The 14,141-nt window shown below is 39.8% G+C and overlaps 3 protein-coding genes across 3 annotated transcripts in view; 1 reads left to right on the forward strand and 2 right to left on the reverse strand.

Annotated features, from left to right (window-relative positions):
• PBLD (phenazine biosynthesis like protein domain containing) overlaps window positions 1–14,141 on the reverse strand; it is a 102,831-nt gene that overhangs the window by 20,382 nt on the left and 68,308 nt on the right. Inside the window, exon 11 of the transcript XR_015805050.1 lies at window positions 13,036–13,155. The gene's annotated coding sequence lies outside the window, so the exon portion shown is untranslated. The remainder of the gene's footprint in view (window positions 1–13,035; window positions 13,156–14,141) is intronic.
• Window positions 5,715–14,141, forward strand: part of MYPN (myopalladin) — a 39,012-nt gene continuing 30,585 nt past the window's right edge. Inside the window, exons 1-2 of the mRNA XM_014883287.2 lie at window positions 5,715–6,652; window positions 13,001–13,176. Of these exons, the coding sequence (XP_014738773.2) occupies window positions 5,715–6,652; window positions 13,001–13,176 (1,114 nt within the window). The remainder of the gene's footprint in view (window positions 6,653–13,000; window positions 13,177–14,141) is intronic.
• Window positions 13,036–14,141, reverse strand: part of ATOH7 (atonal bHLH transcription factor 7) — a 41,622-nt gene continuing 40,516 nt past the window's right edge. The window contains exon 4 of the transcript XR_015805051.1: window positions 13,036–13,155. The gene's annotated coding sequence lies outside the window, so the exon portion shown is untranslated. The remainder of the gene's footprint in view (window positions 13,156–14,141) is intronic.

Here is a 14,141-nt window from a genome sequence, read left to right on the forward strand (position 1 = left end):
TGAAGAAAGGTGTGCAGAGTGGTGTGGCTGTGTTTGAACCAGGATAAATGGATATTGTTGCTTGTTAGTTGTATTTTCATTGAGGAATTCCACATTGTGCATCTCTGCTGCAACTGTTTTGGCCTTTCCTAGAAACTTTTTCTCATATGGGCACTGCTTGAAGGAAAGAGGATTATACACATTACTTGACTCAATAAAAACTTGTCCTACATTGTGAGCACTTGGAGTACACTGAGAACTTGTCCTGGCTGCACAGGTCATTGGGAGGGGAGGATGGAGAAGAATCCTCAAAGACAGCCATCACCTGTCTTCCTTTCTGAACTTCTAATTTCAAAATCAGCTGAAAATGTATTTGTTTCAATGAGATGTTGTTTCTTCAAGATATTGTTTGCCTTGCAGTTCCAGGAGATTCACTGAGGAGGAAAAGAGAACTTGAGACATGGGATAAAGGGTCTCAGTTCTCATTTTGAGAACTACTAAGGGAAATATTAATTATGAAATAAGGAAGATTTTGTGATCAGAGTGAAAAATAAGAGGTCTTTTCATTATATGAGAGTATAAAGGAACTGTTGAAAAAGTTGGAGAGCTCTTAATGTGCTTTTTCCTTTGAAGCAGAGTTGAGTATTTCCTCCTGCTTAGGGTGTCTAATACTGTACCAGTGAGGTCATGGGCCAGGGCACGACTCCAAGTGCACACAGGGCTCTTGCAGTGTCTGCTGCAGAATAGCTTGGAGACAGGATTGATCCCATCCCATTTCTGAGGGATTTTGTTTCCATGAGAAGCTGTTACACTCCTGAGCCTGGAGATTCTCCATTTTCCATATTTAATGACATTACTTGGAACTGAGAGTTTAGTTATCTGACTCATTACAGGGAATGGAAATCAAAGCCAGAAAAGTAAAACACCCTCTTGTACACAATTTTCTGAACACTATTTTTAAAATATCTCACACACACCCCCAAACACACAGAACTGCTAGCCTTAGACCTTCAGCCTAACCTTCAATGTGTCTGCAGACTCAAGGCCTGCCTTGCAGCAGCACCACAAACTGTGACAATGACAACTGCAAAGTGAGAATTCCTGCAAGCACAAGAATGTGACTGTGATCACCCAACCTCTGCAAGACACATCACTTGTGTCAACTCTTCCTTTGTTTTCAGTTGAAACACCCCCATAAATGTTAAACCCTCTATGGGTAAATGCAATTTATGTGCATTAAATTAATGATGAAGTAGATATAGCCTCTAATATTTGCTATATTTTCCAGTTTCCACGCTGAGGTGCTGGGCATGCAGAGTGTTGCTGTGGAAAGGCCACAAAGGAGCCTCTCTGCAGTTTGTTTGCTGCTCTGGTACTGGGCTCTCACACAAAAGCACTCCCAACAAAAGCAATGGGAGCTGGAAAAACTAAGACAGGAACAACATGTACCAATTGAAATTTCTCCTTTTAACTTCTGCAAGCCAAAGAAGATATTCCAATGCTTTTTGCATTAAATCTGATAATTGATTATAACCTGTTTATTCTGACACAGAGAAGGAGAGCTCAAAAAATTATCTTTAGGGCATCAAGCATTAGAAGCTGTTCTCACCAAATAAAACAGATATATCAGATGTATCTGGGATTCCCTTAAGCTTGCTGAGATTTCACTAGTGCTGTTTCTGTAGGAAAAGCTCAGGTTCCTTCAGTGGTGACTCAGGAATGGTCTAAGAAAACTCAAACAAGAAGAAATGAAAGTGTTTGGTGTCACATTATGCAAGACCCCCGTGGCACAAATTTCCTCCTTTCCACATAAGGATTTTTCAGGTCAAGCCAGTGCCAAAACAAACGGTGGAAACTAATTCTACCTTTGGGAATATTTAATCCTAAAGATCACTTGGCTAATAAGACAACATTGCCATAACCATAGGCTCTTGGAAATTCAAAACCCGTTCAATTAGTTTCCTAATGAAAACTGAATGAGCAGAGTGAAGAAATTCATGGAGTCACTTTTGGTCGTGGCATCCTCTGGTGCCTTTCAGGAGAGCAGGTGCCCAAGGTCACAGCAGCTGGTGTCCCAGGAAAGCCAAAGATGCTGCCCTCACCCTGTGCTTTGGTGCTGTGGGTACTGAGCCAGTCAAGAGGAGAGAAATGCAGGCTGCTGGTGGCAGTCACCCCATTTCCCCTAAATAACACCAGTTTAGAGACATTACCTGTAACCAGCAATGCAATTCCTGCCCTTGGTAGAGGTATTAGGACACTTTTCCAGTTGGCAGAATTATTGGTGCTTTTATTTTGCTGCCTACTGTGTTTGTACTCATTTGTCCTGCTTAGTGCCTGCTCAACACAGTTATCTGCACTTATCTGCTCAGCAGAGACAGCAGCCATTACAATACAATTAGCACAGCTCTTTGGAAAAAAAAACAAAAAAAACAAAAAAAAACCCCAACAAACTGGATATCTCTCAAGGCATAAGCAATGGAGAACTAAAAACTGTAATGGGATTGCCCAGTAGCCTCCCAGCAACACTTGCTGAAACTTAACATTTTCCATTCAATTAAAAATATCAAATAATTCAAAATATTTTAAAACTTCAGTAGACAAGCACTGCCTCAAAGTTCTCCATTTGATTAGAACCCAGCTACTTCATTACTAAAAATAGAATAAAAAGTCATCTTCTACACAAGCTGAAAATAGAGAAGAGTTAGATATAAAATTCTGACCCTGGGTGAGCTCTAAAGAAAAGTGATGGCCCTCTAAGTATTAAGAATTTGGCATCAGATTCTTTCTCATTAATATCTTGCTGCCCAACTGTAGAAGGAGAACTCTGCTCCCTTTCTACCTTTTCTGCTCCAATGGGCAGAAGGAAGGAAGTTGTTCCAGGTCCTTTGTTGGAGAAGTGTTTGTTTTCCTCCCTTTGCTATCAAATAATGGCTTCCTCACTAGGGTATTTCAAGCTAGAATCATAAAATTATTTTGCCTAAACACATCTTAGAGAGTAGCTCCTTATGCTGCAGTAATGCTCCTTAAGCAAATTAGCAGAAATTATTTATTTAATGTTTCAGTGCTTTCAATTCATCAAAAGAAGACATGCAAGAACAAAGTCTCAAATAATACTGAACACACTATGGTTTCCTGTAGAAAAGCTACTCTGTGATTTAAAATCTCTGTTGAAACAGACATAGCACTTATGTCTGTGCAACAGAGGAAAATGGAATTATCTCAGATAATTTTCATGTACTCTTTAGACAAAAGCATTATAGGAGTTCTTCAAGTCCATTTGACTTCAGGTTTTGATCACACAACATTCCTTCCCTAGAGCATCTAGTGTTCTCTAAAGATCTGCATCATCTTTTTTCAGCTCTGATGACCTTTACAGACACTGAGATGAAGATGTCCCATTCTGAAATGCTGCAGAAAGAGTGGCCAAGAAATGCAGCAAGCTAAACTTTGCCACCTTGTAAAACACATACTCCTCCAGCCACGTAAAATGTAAAATGCAGCCTTCCACTGTGTCCTGAAAAGCCACAAAGAGCTGGATGTTCTAATTCACACTTGGAGAGGTTCTAGGTGCTCTAGGCTGCAGTTCATTCATGGCACAGGTCTGTCTCCCAGGCTGGACACTGCCCATGTTAGAATGTATTTAAACTGCTGGGAGCTGAAACTGTAGCTTTAGCTGTGACCTTTCCAGCACATAGTCTGCCATCAGCACATAAACAAGCTGAGAGAAGCCCTGAGACATGTTCAGCTTCACTAAGGTGGCACAGCTGCCCAAGAAGTTAAAGCTGAGCAAGCAAAAGCAGTTTCCACTGAGCAGGAACTTAAAGCCTCCTGGAGATCTCTTTGTACTCTTAAGAGGTTAAATTATAAATTCAGTCCAGTCATGAAACAGCTCATGATATTATCTCATGTGGGCTTCCCAAATCAATGTTCTCTGTGTGCCACAGCTTCACTGAACCACTGTGCCAGACAATTTAATGCCAAGGGTTCAGTTGGTATCACAGACCCTGGCTCAGCTGCAGGGACTGCACAGGGTGCTCAAAAGCCTATAATTTATATGGCATTTTATTTCTCATTCTTTGTACAGGTACAAGCTTAGCAATATTTTGATTAGGTGCCTCTGCAGTCTTAGTGATTTTCTTTGCTTTATATTATGAAAATAAAGCAACATCAATAAACCTAAAATGTCCAATGTTTACATAAGGAAAAGGATTTCAGTACAAAAATGTGCCTCGAGCAGAGGGATTAAGGTCTCAGAATGGACATCAGCTTATGATAGCTGTGTGTTCATTCATTGAAGAAGAATAGAAACAGTTTAAATTGAAACCTTCCTTTTTGTAAATGAGGAAAAAGGGCTGGCACTCACATAGTGCACCAGTATGAGACATGACCACTCCATTGTTCTTAACCAGCCCTCTTCCAGGGACAAATGTCCCACTGGAAAAGCCCAAAGCCTTCCACAGCAGAGAGACCTTTTCAACTTTTCTTTCCCTGCTGACTTCAGCTCTTACCCAAGGCTGTGAATGGAGATGGCCAATGCTAGGGCATGGATGTTCTCTTCTCTTGATGCCACCACAGGAGCAGAACCTCCTGCAGTGTGACAAACCAGACAGCTGGGGGTAGGAACACCTGGAACCACTGCAGCAAGATTTGCCACACCATAAATGAAGTAGGAGGGGGATAATGAGCACTGCACAGTCTGAGAGACAGATCCAGGAAACAGTCATGCACTGCTTTCACATCTGTGAGGAATCAGCTCTCTGAATGGGTCAAGAGCAGTTCTTTGCCTTCATGTTCATTAGACCAGGGTGTGTGAATCCCTCTGCACTCATCATGGCCCTCGTGGAAATAGAAGGGAGAACACCACACAGTTTTCCTTGCTGAAGTATCAAAAGGGATGCTTTAGCTTTGCTTAGCAGGCATGCAGGTCAAGCATGGGCTTCCTGATGCTCTCATCTCATGTGGTGCATTTTTTCAGAATCAGGATGACCTAAGAGCATGGTTCTGAAAGCCCTGTAGTACAAATTATGTTTGCATCAAATAATGACACAGTTCCCTACTTACTTTAAATTAATTATGACATAGTTCTCTACTTACTTTAAATAGCTTATTAGAATTAATGCTGGATTTAAGAAGCTATGGAACATTTAGCACCATTATAGCTTCTTATAATGCATGAAAAATTGTCAATATAGACTGTTTTAGTTCTTTCTCCTTCCTCCTCACATCCCTCTTATGATTTTGAGGGTTCATTTACTTACTACTTCAGTGCTTTTCAAGCTAAATTTACTTCACTTTAAAGTACTGTTACTCTCAACAACGTTCAGTCCCTGAATTATCCAACACTTAATCTCTCTGATGAGATTATTTCTTAACTAAGAAACACACATCAACAATGATGGAGATTTGACATTGAGACTCACTTAATAACTCTGTAGTTGAAGTTTTGTCTTGACCAGAGTAGAAAATACCACACTTGCAGTTATTTTATGTGAGGCTACTGACAGTAGAAAGGGATGAAAGATGAATTTTACTGGGTAAAGGCAAGTGTCTGGCAGGATTTGCACAAGCAGGCCTTTAACACAAGGCCATCCTTATGCTACAAGGATTTCCAAGCATTCAGCTCCCAGGTGCAGTTTGAAAATGTTGTGTTCTGCTTTTCAGAAGCTTGTCACTGTGTTCAATCAAAAAACTGCTGTTGATAAGGCATGCTTCTATTTGTCCTTTTTGTTGGCAGCATGCAAGACGACAGTTTAGAAACCTCAACTTCAATATCTCAGCTTCTGAGAGAGAGTTATTTAGCAGAAACTAAACGGCAAGGGAAGAGTGAAAGAAGCAGATCAGAGCCAGTTTCTCATAACTTCCACTATGGCAATGCTTCTGGAGATTCAGATGAGGTAGCTGCCCAAGATGACCTGCCAGATCTCTCTGCCTTTTTGAGCCAAGAAGAGCTTGATGAAAGTGTAAACCTGGCAAGACAAGCTATTGATCAGAATCCACTGGAAACGAAACACGATGAGCTTCAGGCACATTCACAGCGCCCCCCAGAGCAGCTGACCACCACGGGAAAACACAAACAAATGGCCCAGTCTACAGCTCTGAAAACATCAGACAATGGCCTGCACTCCAACTTTTGTCAGGAACACGTCAGAAATACAAAGGGGTCCAAAGGGAGCTCCCAAGATCTAAAGAAGCACCACCTCCCTTCTGAATCAGAATCCAAAAAGGAGTTCCTAAACAAGGCAGCAGATTTCATTGAGGAGCTCTCGTCACTTTTCAAAGCTCACAACTCTGAAAGAATACGACCCCGAACATGCAAAAACTACAAGAGCAAAATTGATTCTAAGAACAAGGCTGCTCAAAAAGGTAGCTCCAGCCTGTCTCTCACATCAGAAAACAGAGAAAGGCTTTCCATTCCAACACCTCAAGACTCAGAAAACAAAGCAGAGAAAACTTTTGGACAAACAGATGATCAGCAGGCAGCAAACTTGGAATCTATCACTCAATTAACAAGTGCAGAGCTGAAAACAGAGTCAGAATCTGCATCTGTATATTCTGATGAGCCCATTGGCCAACCACCACGATTTACTCAAAAACTGAAGAGCAGGGAAGTTCCTGAAGGATCCAAAGTGCAATTGGACTGCATTGTGGTAGGAATCCCAGCACCTGAAGTCAGGTAAACATATTCTGCACTTGTCATTTTGTATTTCTGTAATGGTAGGTGTGTGCAGGTGGGAAATACCTTGTCTGGGAAGAGCATTATTTCTACTATGCTTCAGGCTAAACTCACTGCTTTAATTAACAGTTTTGAGGCATTCCCTTGGTGGAGCTTATGACAAATGTTGTGTTGTGGTCAGCCCTTCAACTCGTAGAGGAGTCTGACTAAAGCAGAAAACAGTGCCAGAAATTCAGGGTTTTTTTTTAACAGAAAACAAACAGGAAATATCATCCCCTAGACACTAGCAACACTCTCTGAACACTTCTCTTGCTTATAAAGAAAGACTCTGAATACTTCTCTTGCTTATTTCCCCAGGCATTTGCCTTGATAAATCCTTTGGATAATAAAAATGCCAGTAGGATCCCTGGAAGTGAAAGATTACTTTCCCCCCCTTTTATTCATAGCTTATAAAGCAAAGACAAGTGAAATCATCTTCTCTTATGTATCTGGACCTGCACACAAACTCATCTTCATATTCAGAACAGGTGAACACTGAATTGTTCACAGACTGCACTCCAACACACAATGTTCAGTTCAGGTGTTTCTCCAGAAGGCCACAACACTGTTCTGGTACCAGCAGTCATGTTTGTGCTGCTGACATACATAAAAGTGACAAGGTGTTCATGTCACCCAAGTTTAGGTGTTTAGCAATCACCAGAATTAGAAGTTGACACTGTAAAGTCATGGAAGGGTAGATTGGAGAACCCAGGAATGATTCAGATATCCAGGGATGAGCAGAATTCCTGTACACCCAATATGGACGATGGATATCTTTGTAACTTGGGTCCATTTTTGCCCCAAACAAAACTGAAGCTTTTAAATAGAAATTTCTATTTCAACATTAGATTTTCTTCCTTTTGATGAACAAAAGTTAGTCCCAATCAGCTAAAGCTCAAGAAAAAGAACAGGCTCAGCTTTCAGTTTCACAGTTTAAACTAAAAAATAAAAGACAAGTCACAAGGGGGGGGAACTCTGAACTCTCTCTCCCTCGTGTCTGTGTGTGTATGTACCTGCTATGTTAATTTAGGAGAAAGCTGGGAATGTTAGCTCCTTGAACAGTTTTCTGATCATTATTTATTAACAAAACTTTGTCCTGTTCATCCAAAACTCTTTCAACTCCACCAATGTGCAGAAGTAACACTAAGGGTGTAAAAATCATCACTTGACTGAGTGATAAATATTCACATGCTTCCAGTGATCTTGTTAGTCACTGCTACAGCACAAGGAAATCAGAGAACAGAATGTGCTTTGGGGTTTGTGTACCTTTAATCGTGGGGACCAGAAGAATGCAGCATTTTTTTCCCTGAAAATAGTGCTTATCTTTGATGTGCTGTGCAAAGCTTCCAAAACAGTGAAGGGGGCATCTTGCTGGCCACAGTTGTGGAAGTGTGAGCAGAACTGTGCTCAGACCTGCCAAATGTCTTGCTTGGAGGGTAAAAGTTTTCCAAGGTTTCTGGTGAGTTAGTTCAGTGTCTGTGGAGCTTGGCAATGACAGAAGGATTCTAATAGATAGGTAAAAGAAATTTTAAAAATCAGCAGTCCCACAAAAGGACTGACTGGCAAGGTAGCAACTGATGAAAGCAAGCTTAATGACCTCTGACTTAAAATGGACTTCTTAACCACAGAAAGGGATCCCAAGTGACTTACAGTGCATGCATTAGCTACAATTACAAAGTGGAAGTTGTACTGTGGGAACCCAGAGCATTGTGAAACACAAACAGGATTCAGCAAGCTCTGTAATGTAGTTAATCAGTCAACACTTGGAGCAGTCTGATGGTTCAACTGATGTAATGGGGATTATAAGAGAGAAATTAGAGACAGGATATTTAGAAAGAAGCTGATCACAGGGGTAGAAAGGACTGGAAAGTATGAAGGGCAGATACCATGTCTGAAAGCAGGATAGTACTAAAGCAAATCGATGTAAAAGATGGTGTAAGTGACATTTGTGATGGATCAGGGTCCAAATACCATTTTGATTATTTACTGAATTACCAAACCATGACAATGATAAAGCATTACAGGTGTGCTATGTAACTACCCAGCACCAGGGCTCACTGAGGGAAGGAAAACTGGATGGTGGAGCAAGAGAAGAAATGGGGAACTGATCTGAAACAGCAGTATATGGAAAGTCCTCTTAGCTGAATCCAAAAAGACCTGCCTGATTGTTTTCTGAGGTAATTGAGCCTTCATGTAACAAGGCCACAATTCAGAGGAAGCTCGTTTGGCCATCCTATCTAGAGATTAATGTGAGAAGTTACCCATTTCTCAGTCCTTCAGCTGAATGCAGTGGCACAGAAGGGACAAAGACTGATGGCACAGGATGTGTGGCTGCAGCTAGCTCAAACCTCAGCTCCCACTTAAACGGCACGACTACAATTACTGCTGATTGCTGTACTGTGGGTTAGCAACAAGCCTTTGAGAGAAATGTGTATTTCCCAAGTGTTTGATGAGCTCCTTCTCATGCTCCCTTCTCCAGCTCTGCTTCTCTATGAGTAATGGTAGGTGTGACATTCACTCCCCTTTTTCCCTCAAGTTCAGAGGTGTCTACATTTTTCCAAACTGTTTGGCACATCACTCCGAGGTTAATTTTACTGATGAATCACATTGCATGGTTTGGCATACACAGCTATCCTGGAAGTGTCATGAGGATTTAATGTTCTAAAAACAGGCTGCATGTCATAAGGTTTCCATGAAAACATTCTTTAACATAGGCATAGAAAGCTTAAAAGCTGCATTTTATGCTGCTTTGTTTGAGGAGACCAGACCTGCAACTAATCACAGATCTTTAGAACTGAAACCCAGCAAGATAAATTAAGATTTTTCTTCCTGGCTGCCAAATGAAATAATTTTTCTGTTTTAGTGCTCAAAGTCTAGAGCTAAACTTCTCTTACATCCAACTGCAGTCAAGTCAATGGATTAAGATCTAGGCTGAATTTGGCACAGGGGGTGACACTGCCTGTGCTTTATGTGGAGCTCCCTTGCATGAGGAACCGTGGTTGCAATCCATGGCAGCAATGAAATGTCAGTGACAGAGTATTTGCTACTTCAGTCATGCCACGTATCCCAGTGTCAGAACTCCCCCTGCAACTGACATTTCATTGCTACCACGTACAAGCTTTTCATGGTAAGTATAAAATCTAATGTTAACAAGGAAGGAGTAGATAGGGCCATAGCAAAGTTTTCCATGAAGCTTAATTTCACAGGAGACCATTGGTTTTGATTTATAAGCATTGCAGAGAGACAGCATTCACACAACATGCTCTGTTTCCCAATTTAGTCTCAAAATACTTGAATATTAGTGATACAGAACACACTGCATAGAGAACTAAACACAGGTTTGAAACAGGAGTTTATTCCTGAAGTTTTAAGTCACTGATGCTGCAAATTTGGTATCAACCAAAGGAAAAAATAACTGCAAAGAAAACAATTAACTCAATCCTGCTTCATGGTTTGAGTCTACTAAAAGAATGTAATACTTGTATGCTAATGAAAGAAATGTAAAAATTAGCTTACATGGTGTTTTGAAATTTGGTTACAGGAAAATGGAATTGTGCCTCACACAAGCATGTGATACAGACTTAACTCTGCACAAACACAACAGGTTAATTGGAAAAGCTGCTCAGTAACACAATGAGTCCTACCTTAATGGCAATTTTATCACAGCATTTTGTGTAATGTGTTTTGCTCAATGTGCCACCCCAGAAAGTAAACACATTTAAGTGGACACAAAAACATAATAACATGGTACTATACAAGTTATTTTAATGTTTTGAAAATCAAATTCTAGAAGAAGGGTATTCTCTTTAATGCTTATTCATATCTGCTAAGGCTAACATGCTAAAACAAGGCTACAATATAAGGAAGAGGCATGGGGTAGGTATATAAAAAGACATGAGTAAGTGCCATGACTCATGTCCCAAAGTACACAGTTGCCTACATGAATTACACACCTAAAAGGCAACTTGAACATTCACATACCAAATTTGTGCCTGTAGTCATACAACTGCATGAACCTTCTCTCCTGGTATTGTGACCATTTTCAGTGATTACCAACTGCAGTTCTTGAGAACAACAGTAGAATAAACCATATTGTAGATAGAATTTTTTAAAATTTTCCCTTCAGTCTCACAGGAATCCTATGTAATTCCCGAGTCTGGAACTTGAAAAGGAACTAATAATTATCTAAGGATATTTTCAGTTGATCCTGTAATGCACATTACCATATTTTTCCCTTGGGACTGCCAAACATTTCCTCTACTTGCTGTTGGTAGAGCTGTTCCTCTACCCCAGGGACTGGAGGTTTGTGTTCTGGATGCCAAGTACAAGCCATGGTGTCTGTACCTACACATGTGTATGGACAGCAATGACAGAAAAGAAAATGTGATACTCACTTCTGGGGAACCAGCCAAAAAAAAAAAAAATAAATCCCTTTGTATTCAAGTATTAGTGGGGAAAATTCCAGATTTGGGCAAGCCATTACAGGCAAAGTTTAAAATAGATGTAGCTGCTCCTTGTGTTTGAAGAGGTTTTGTTTTCCAGGATCTGACAGGACTATGACAGGATATGACCACTAAAAGTTGATCAGAAGAAGGTAGAAGGATAATTATTTTTAAAGGAAATGTATTTTGAATGGAAACACAAACCAATAAGTTTCAAAAGATAACATTTTTAAAATGTTAGCAAAGAACCATACAGTCTAATCTACTGGAAAATAATGGTAACGGTACTGTGATCATGAAATCCTTAAAGGGAGAGGTAGTTTATAAATAATGATATTAAGACCAGTGATTTCACATTTTTAGAGCTATTTTTAAGTGCTGCTTCCCACCTTGGGAAAGAAGTTAAAGAGAATGGTTGCACACTCCAGAGCAATAAGTGAATATACACAAATGTATATATTCACTGTTCTTCCACCCTCCCCTCACTCTGTGCTTTTGGCCACTGTCAGGAGAGCCTGCTGCCTTAGGTGGATCTGTAATCTTTTTTTTCAATAATTTGGAGTTTTCTTCATGCTTAATTTGTAGCACAAACTTGTTTAGAAGTTCTGCAATTGAGTGGTCAAACAAATTGATTTATTCATGTTTTCCTAAACTATATGAGATGGATATGTATTGAAGTATCTTATATTGTTAGGCAGAAGATATTAATTATTATAATTTCTTACTTAAAAACCTAACTCCATCCTTTCCACAACAACCTTATTTTCTCTAGTACCAGTCAAATATTGACAGGTTCTTTTACCAAGTTACCATAAAAGATGGATGAAATTTAGAAGTCAATTGAATAAAAAATATTGCCAGTATGACAGCCCCCACCTTCACGTGCAGAAGATTCATTAGCTAATTTGCATGTGATTAAGAAAGTCACAGTAAAAAAAATACAGATATTTTGGTGGCATTTTCTATCTCTCTCTCTCTCTCTCTATCTATCCATCTACGTATCTTTATGAGGAAAGTTACAGTGAACATGAATGCACTTAAGTTTGGCTTTTCAAATTTAGCTAGTTATCTATAATTACAGCTATTTCTGAGTATTACCTCAAACATTTAACTCTGGATCTTGATACACAGCACTAAATCTTCTTTATAAAGCCCAGATTTGATGTGAATCTGTTTTTGCAGACCCACCTTGTGCTTCTGTTCTGCCTTTAACCAGCATCCATCAGACCTGTTCTCCCCTCCTAGCAGCTCAGAGCTCTCTGTGAAGCTGCTGCTTTTCCTTTTGTGTGGATTCCTGCATTTTCCACTGAAATAACCCTTCTGAACACTGAGGGACTTAGTGGATGTGTAGCAGTGTTTAAAGAGCAGCACATCAATGTTGTGCAGAAAAGCATTCCAGGTGTATGGAAGTACCTCTGTATTGTAATAGATCAACTCTCTTACCTTGTGATACACTCCTGCCACCTTTTATAAAAAGCAGATTGTGTTAAGTACATGACAAAACAAAGACAAATTTCAGTCACATTCTGAATTAACATGAACTTCAGAAACACAAGTTTGAGGGATATTGGTTAACTTAGGATTGGGTGTTTTTTTGCTGCACTTTAAGCCACTACATTTACAGATCTGATTGTACCTCAAGAGAAATTCAGAGCTGGATCGACAGTGCTCCAAATTCAGAGCTCTTTTACTCTTTATTGAATATCATGACAATCATCAATATTTTATTCCCACGACTGTTAATTCAATACTTGCCTGCAGTACTCTGTCAGAATCTACCAATATTATAATCAGAAAGACTTCAAACATTATCATCCTAATTAAGGACTTTTTTTGCATTGAAAACCAATTTCTTTTTGCCTTGCAGGTGGTACTGTGAAGGGAAGGAGCTTGAGAACTCACCAGACATTCAGATTATCCAGACAGGAGATCGTCACTCCCTGATTATTGTGGAAGCTTTTGAGGAGGACACAGGGCGCTACTCGTGCTTTGCTTCCAACATCTATGGAACAGACTCCACCTCTGCAGAGATTTACATAGAAGGTAATGGCACAAGTGTTGCACAAACTGATGCTTCGAACTGCTCAGACACGATTAAGAAACAATTGTGTATCTTGTTTGCAAACTGTGATCGTTTTGTCACAAAAAAAACATAGCATGAGTCAACACTTTCCATCATGACTAAGATCATTGTTATTTTCCTGTAAAATATTCTTCAGACAAGGGACCAGCCCTTCCATTTTACTGTGTTACTTCCCAGAGATTTTATATATCTCACTGCAAGATCCAAGCCTAAAAATACTCAGATCCTGAAACCACCTTGTATTTTTTTTCTGTGGAACTCTACAGAAGCATAAGAAACTAAACTTTGTTTCACCTACAGTCATTATTATAAATTGAATGTAGGACAGCTTCCTCTTAACTCTTTCTTGGGACTTGTAACCAAAATAAATATGCCATCAATTTGATATTCTACTTGCCCAGTAGATGCTGTAAATCCAACAAAATATATATTTGCAGATTTAGGTGTCTTTCCTTTCTCCTTATGCTTTTTTTACTACACCTAGTAGGCCTAAGAGTGGCCTGCCTATTTATTAAATTTCTTTTTTACACTTTCTTGGGTAAGATTTGAGATTGAATCCATCATTGTGCTAGAAGGACTATAAACTTAAAATAAACACATAGGATATTTTTTTCTTTTTCTCTCAGAGAAGCACATCATGAGCACCACCACTGAGCACAGTGGGACCATTCATAAATTAAAGCATTGCCCTAAAGGTGAATTTCATTCTGCTGGTATTCTTCTTCCACATCTCTAATTTGACAGTGAAAGGACAAATCCTTTTTTAGTATCTGCACTGGCCCTGACATAGATGGGAGATGTTTGTGCTTGGAAGGGATTTATTTACAAGTTATTGAGGCAGGGGCCAAGGTCTGCTTTTACCCAGCTCGGTGGGAGCCATGGCTGGTGGAGATGCTCACTGGCAGCAACTGCAGAGAAAATCAAA

The sequence above is a fragment of the Sturnus vulgaris genome, chromosome 8 (genome assembly GCF_052056855.1).
Source record: "Sturnus vulgaris isolate bStuVul1 chromosome 8, bStuVul1.hap1, whole genome shotgun sequence".
In the NCBI taxonomy this organism is placed as follows: Eukaryota; Metazoa; Chordata; class Aves; order Passeriformes; family Sturnidae; genus Sturnus; species Sturnus vulgaris.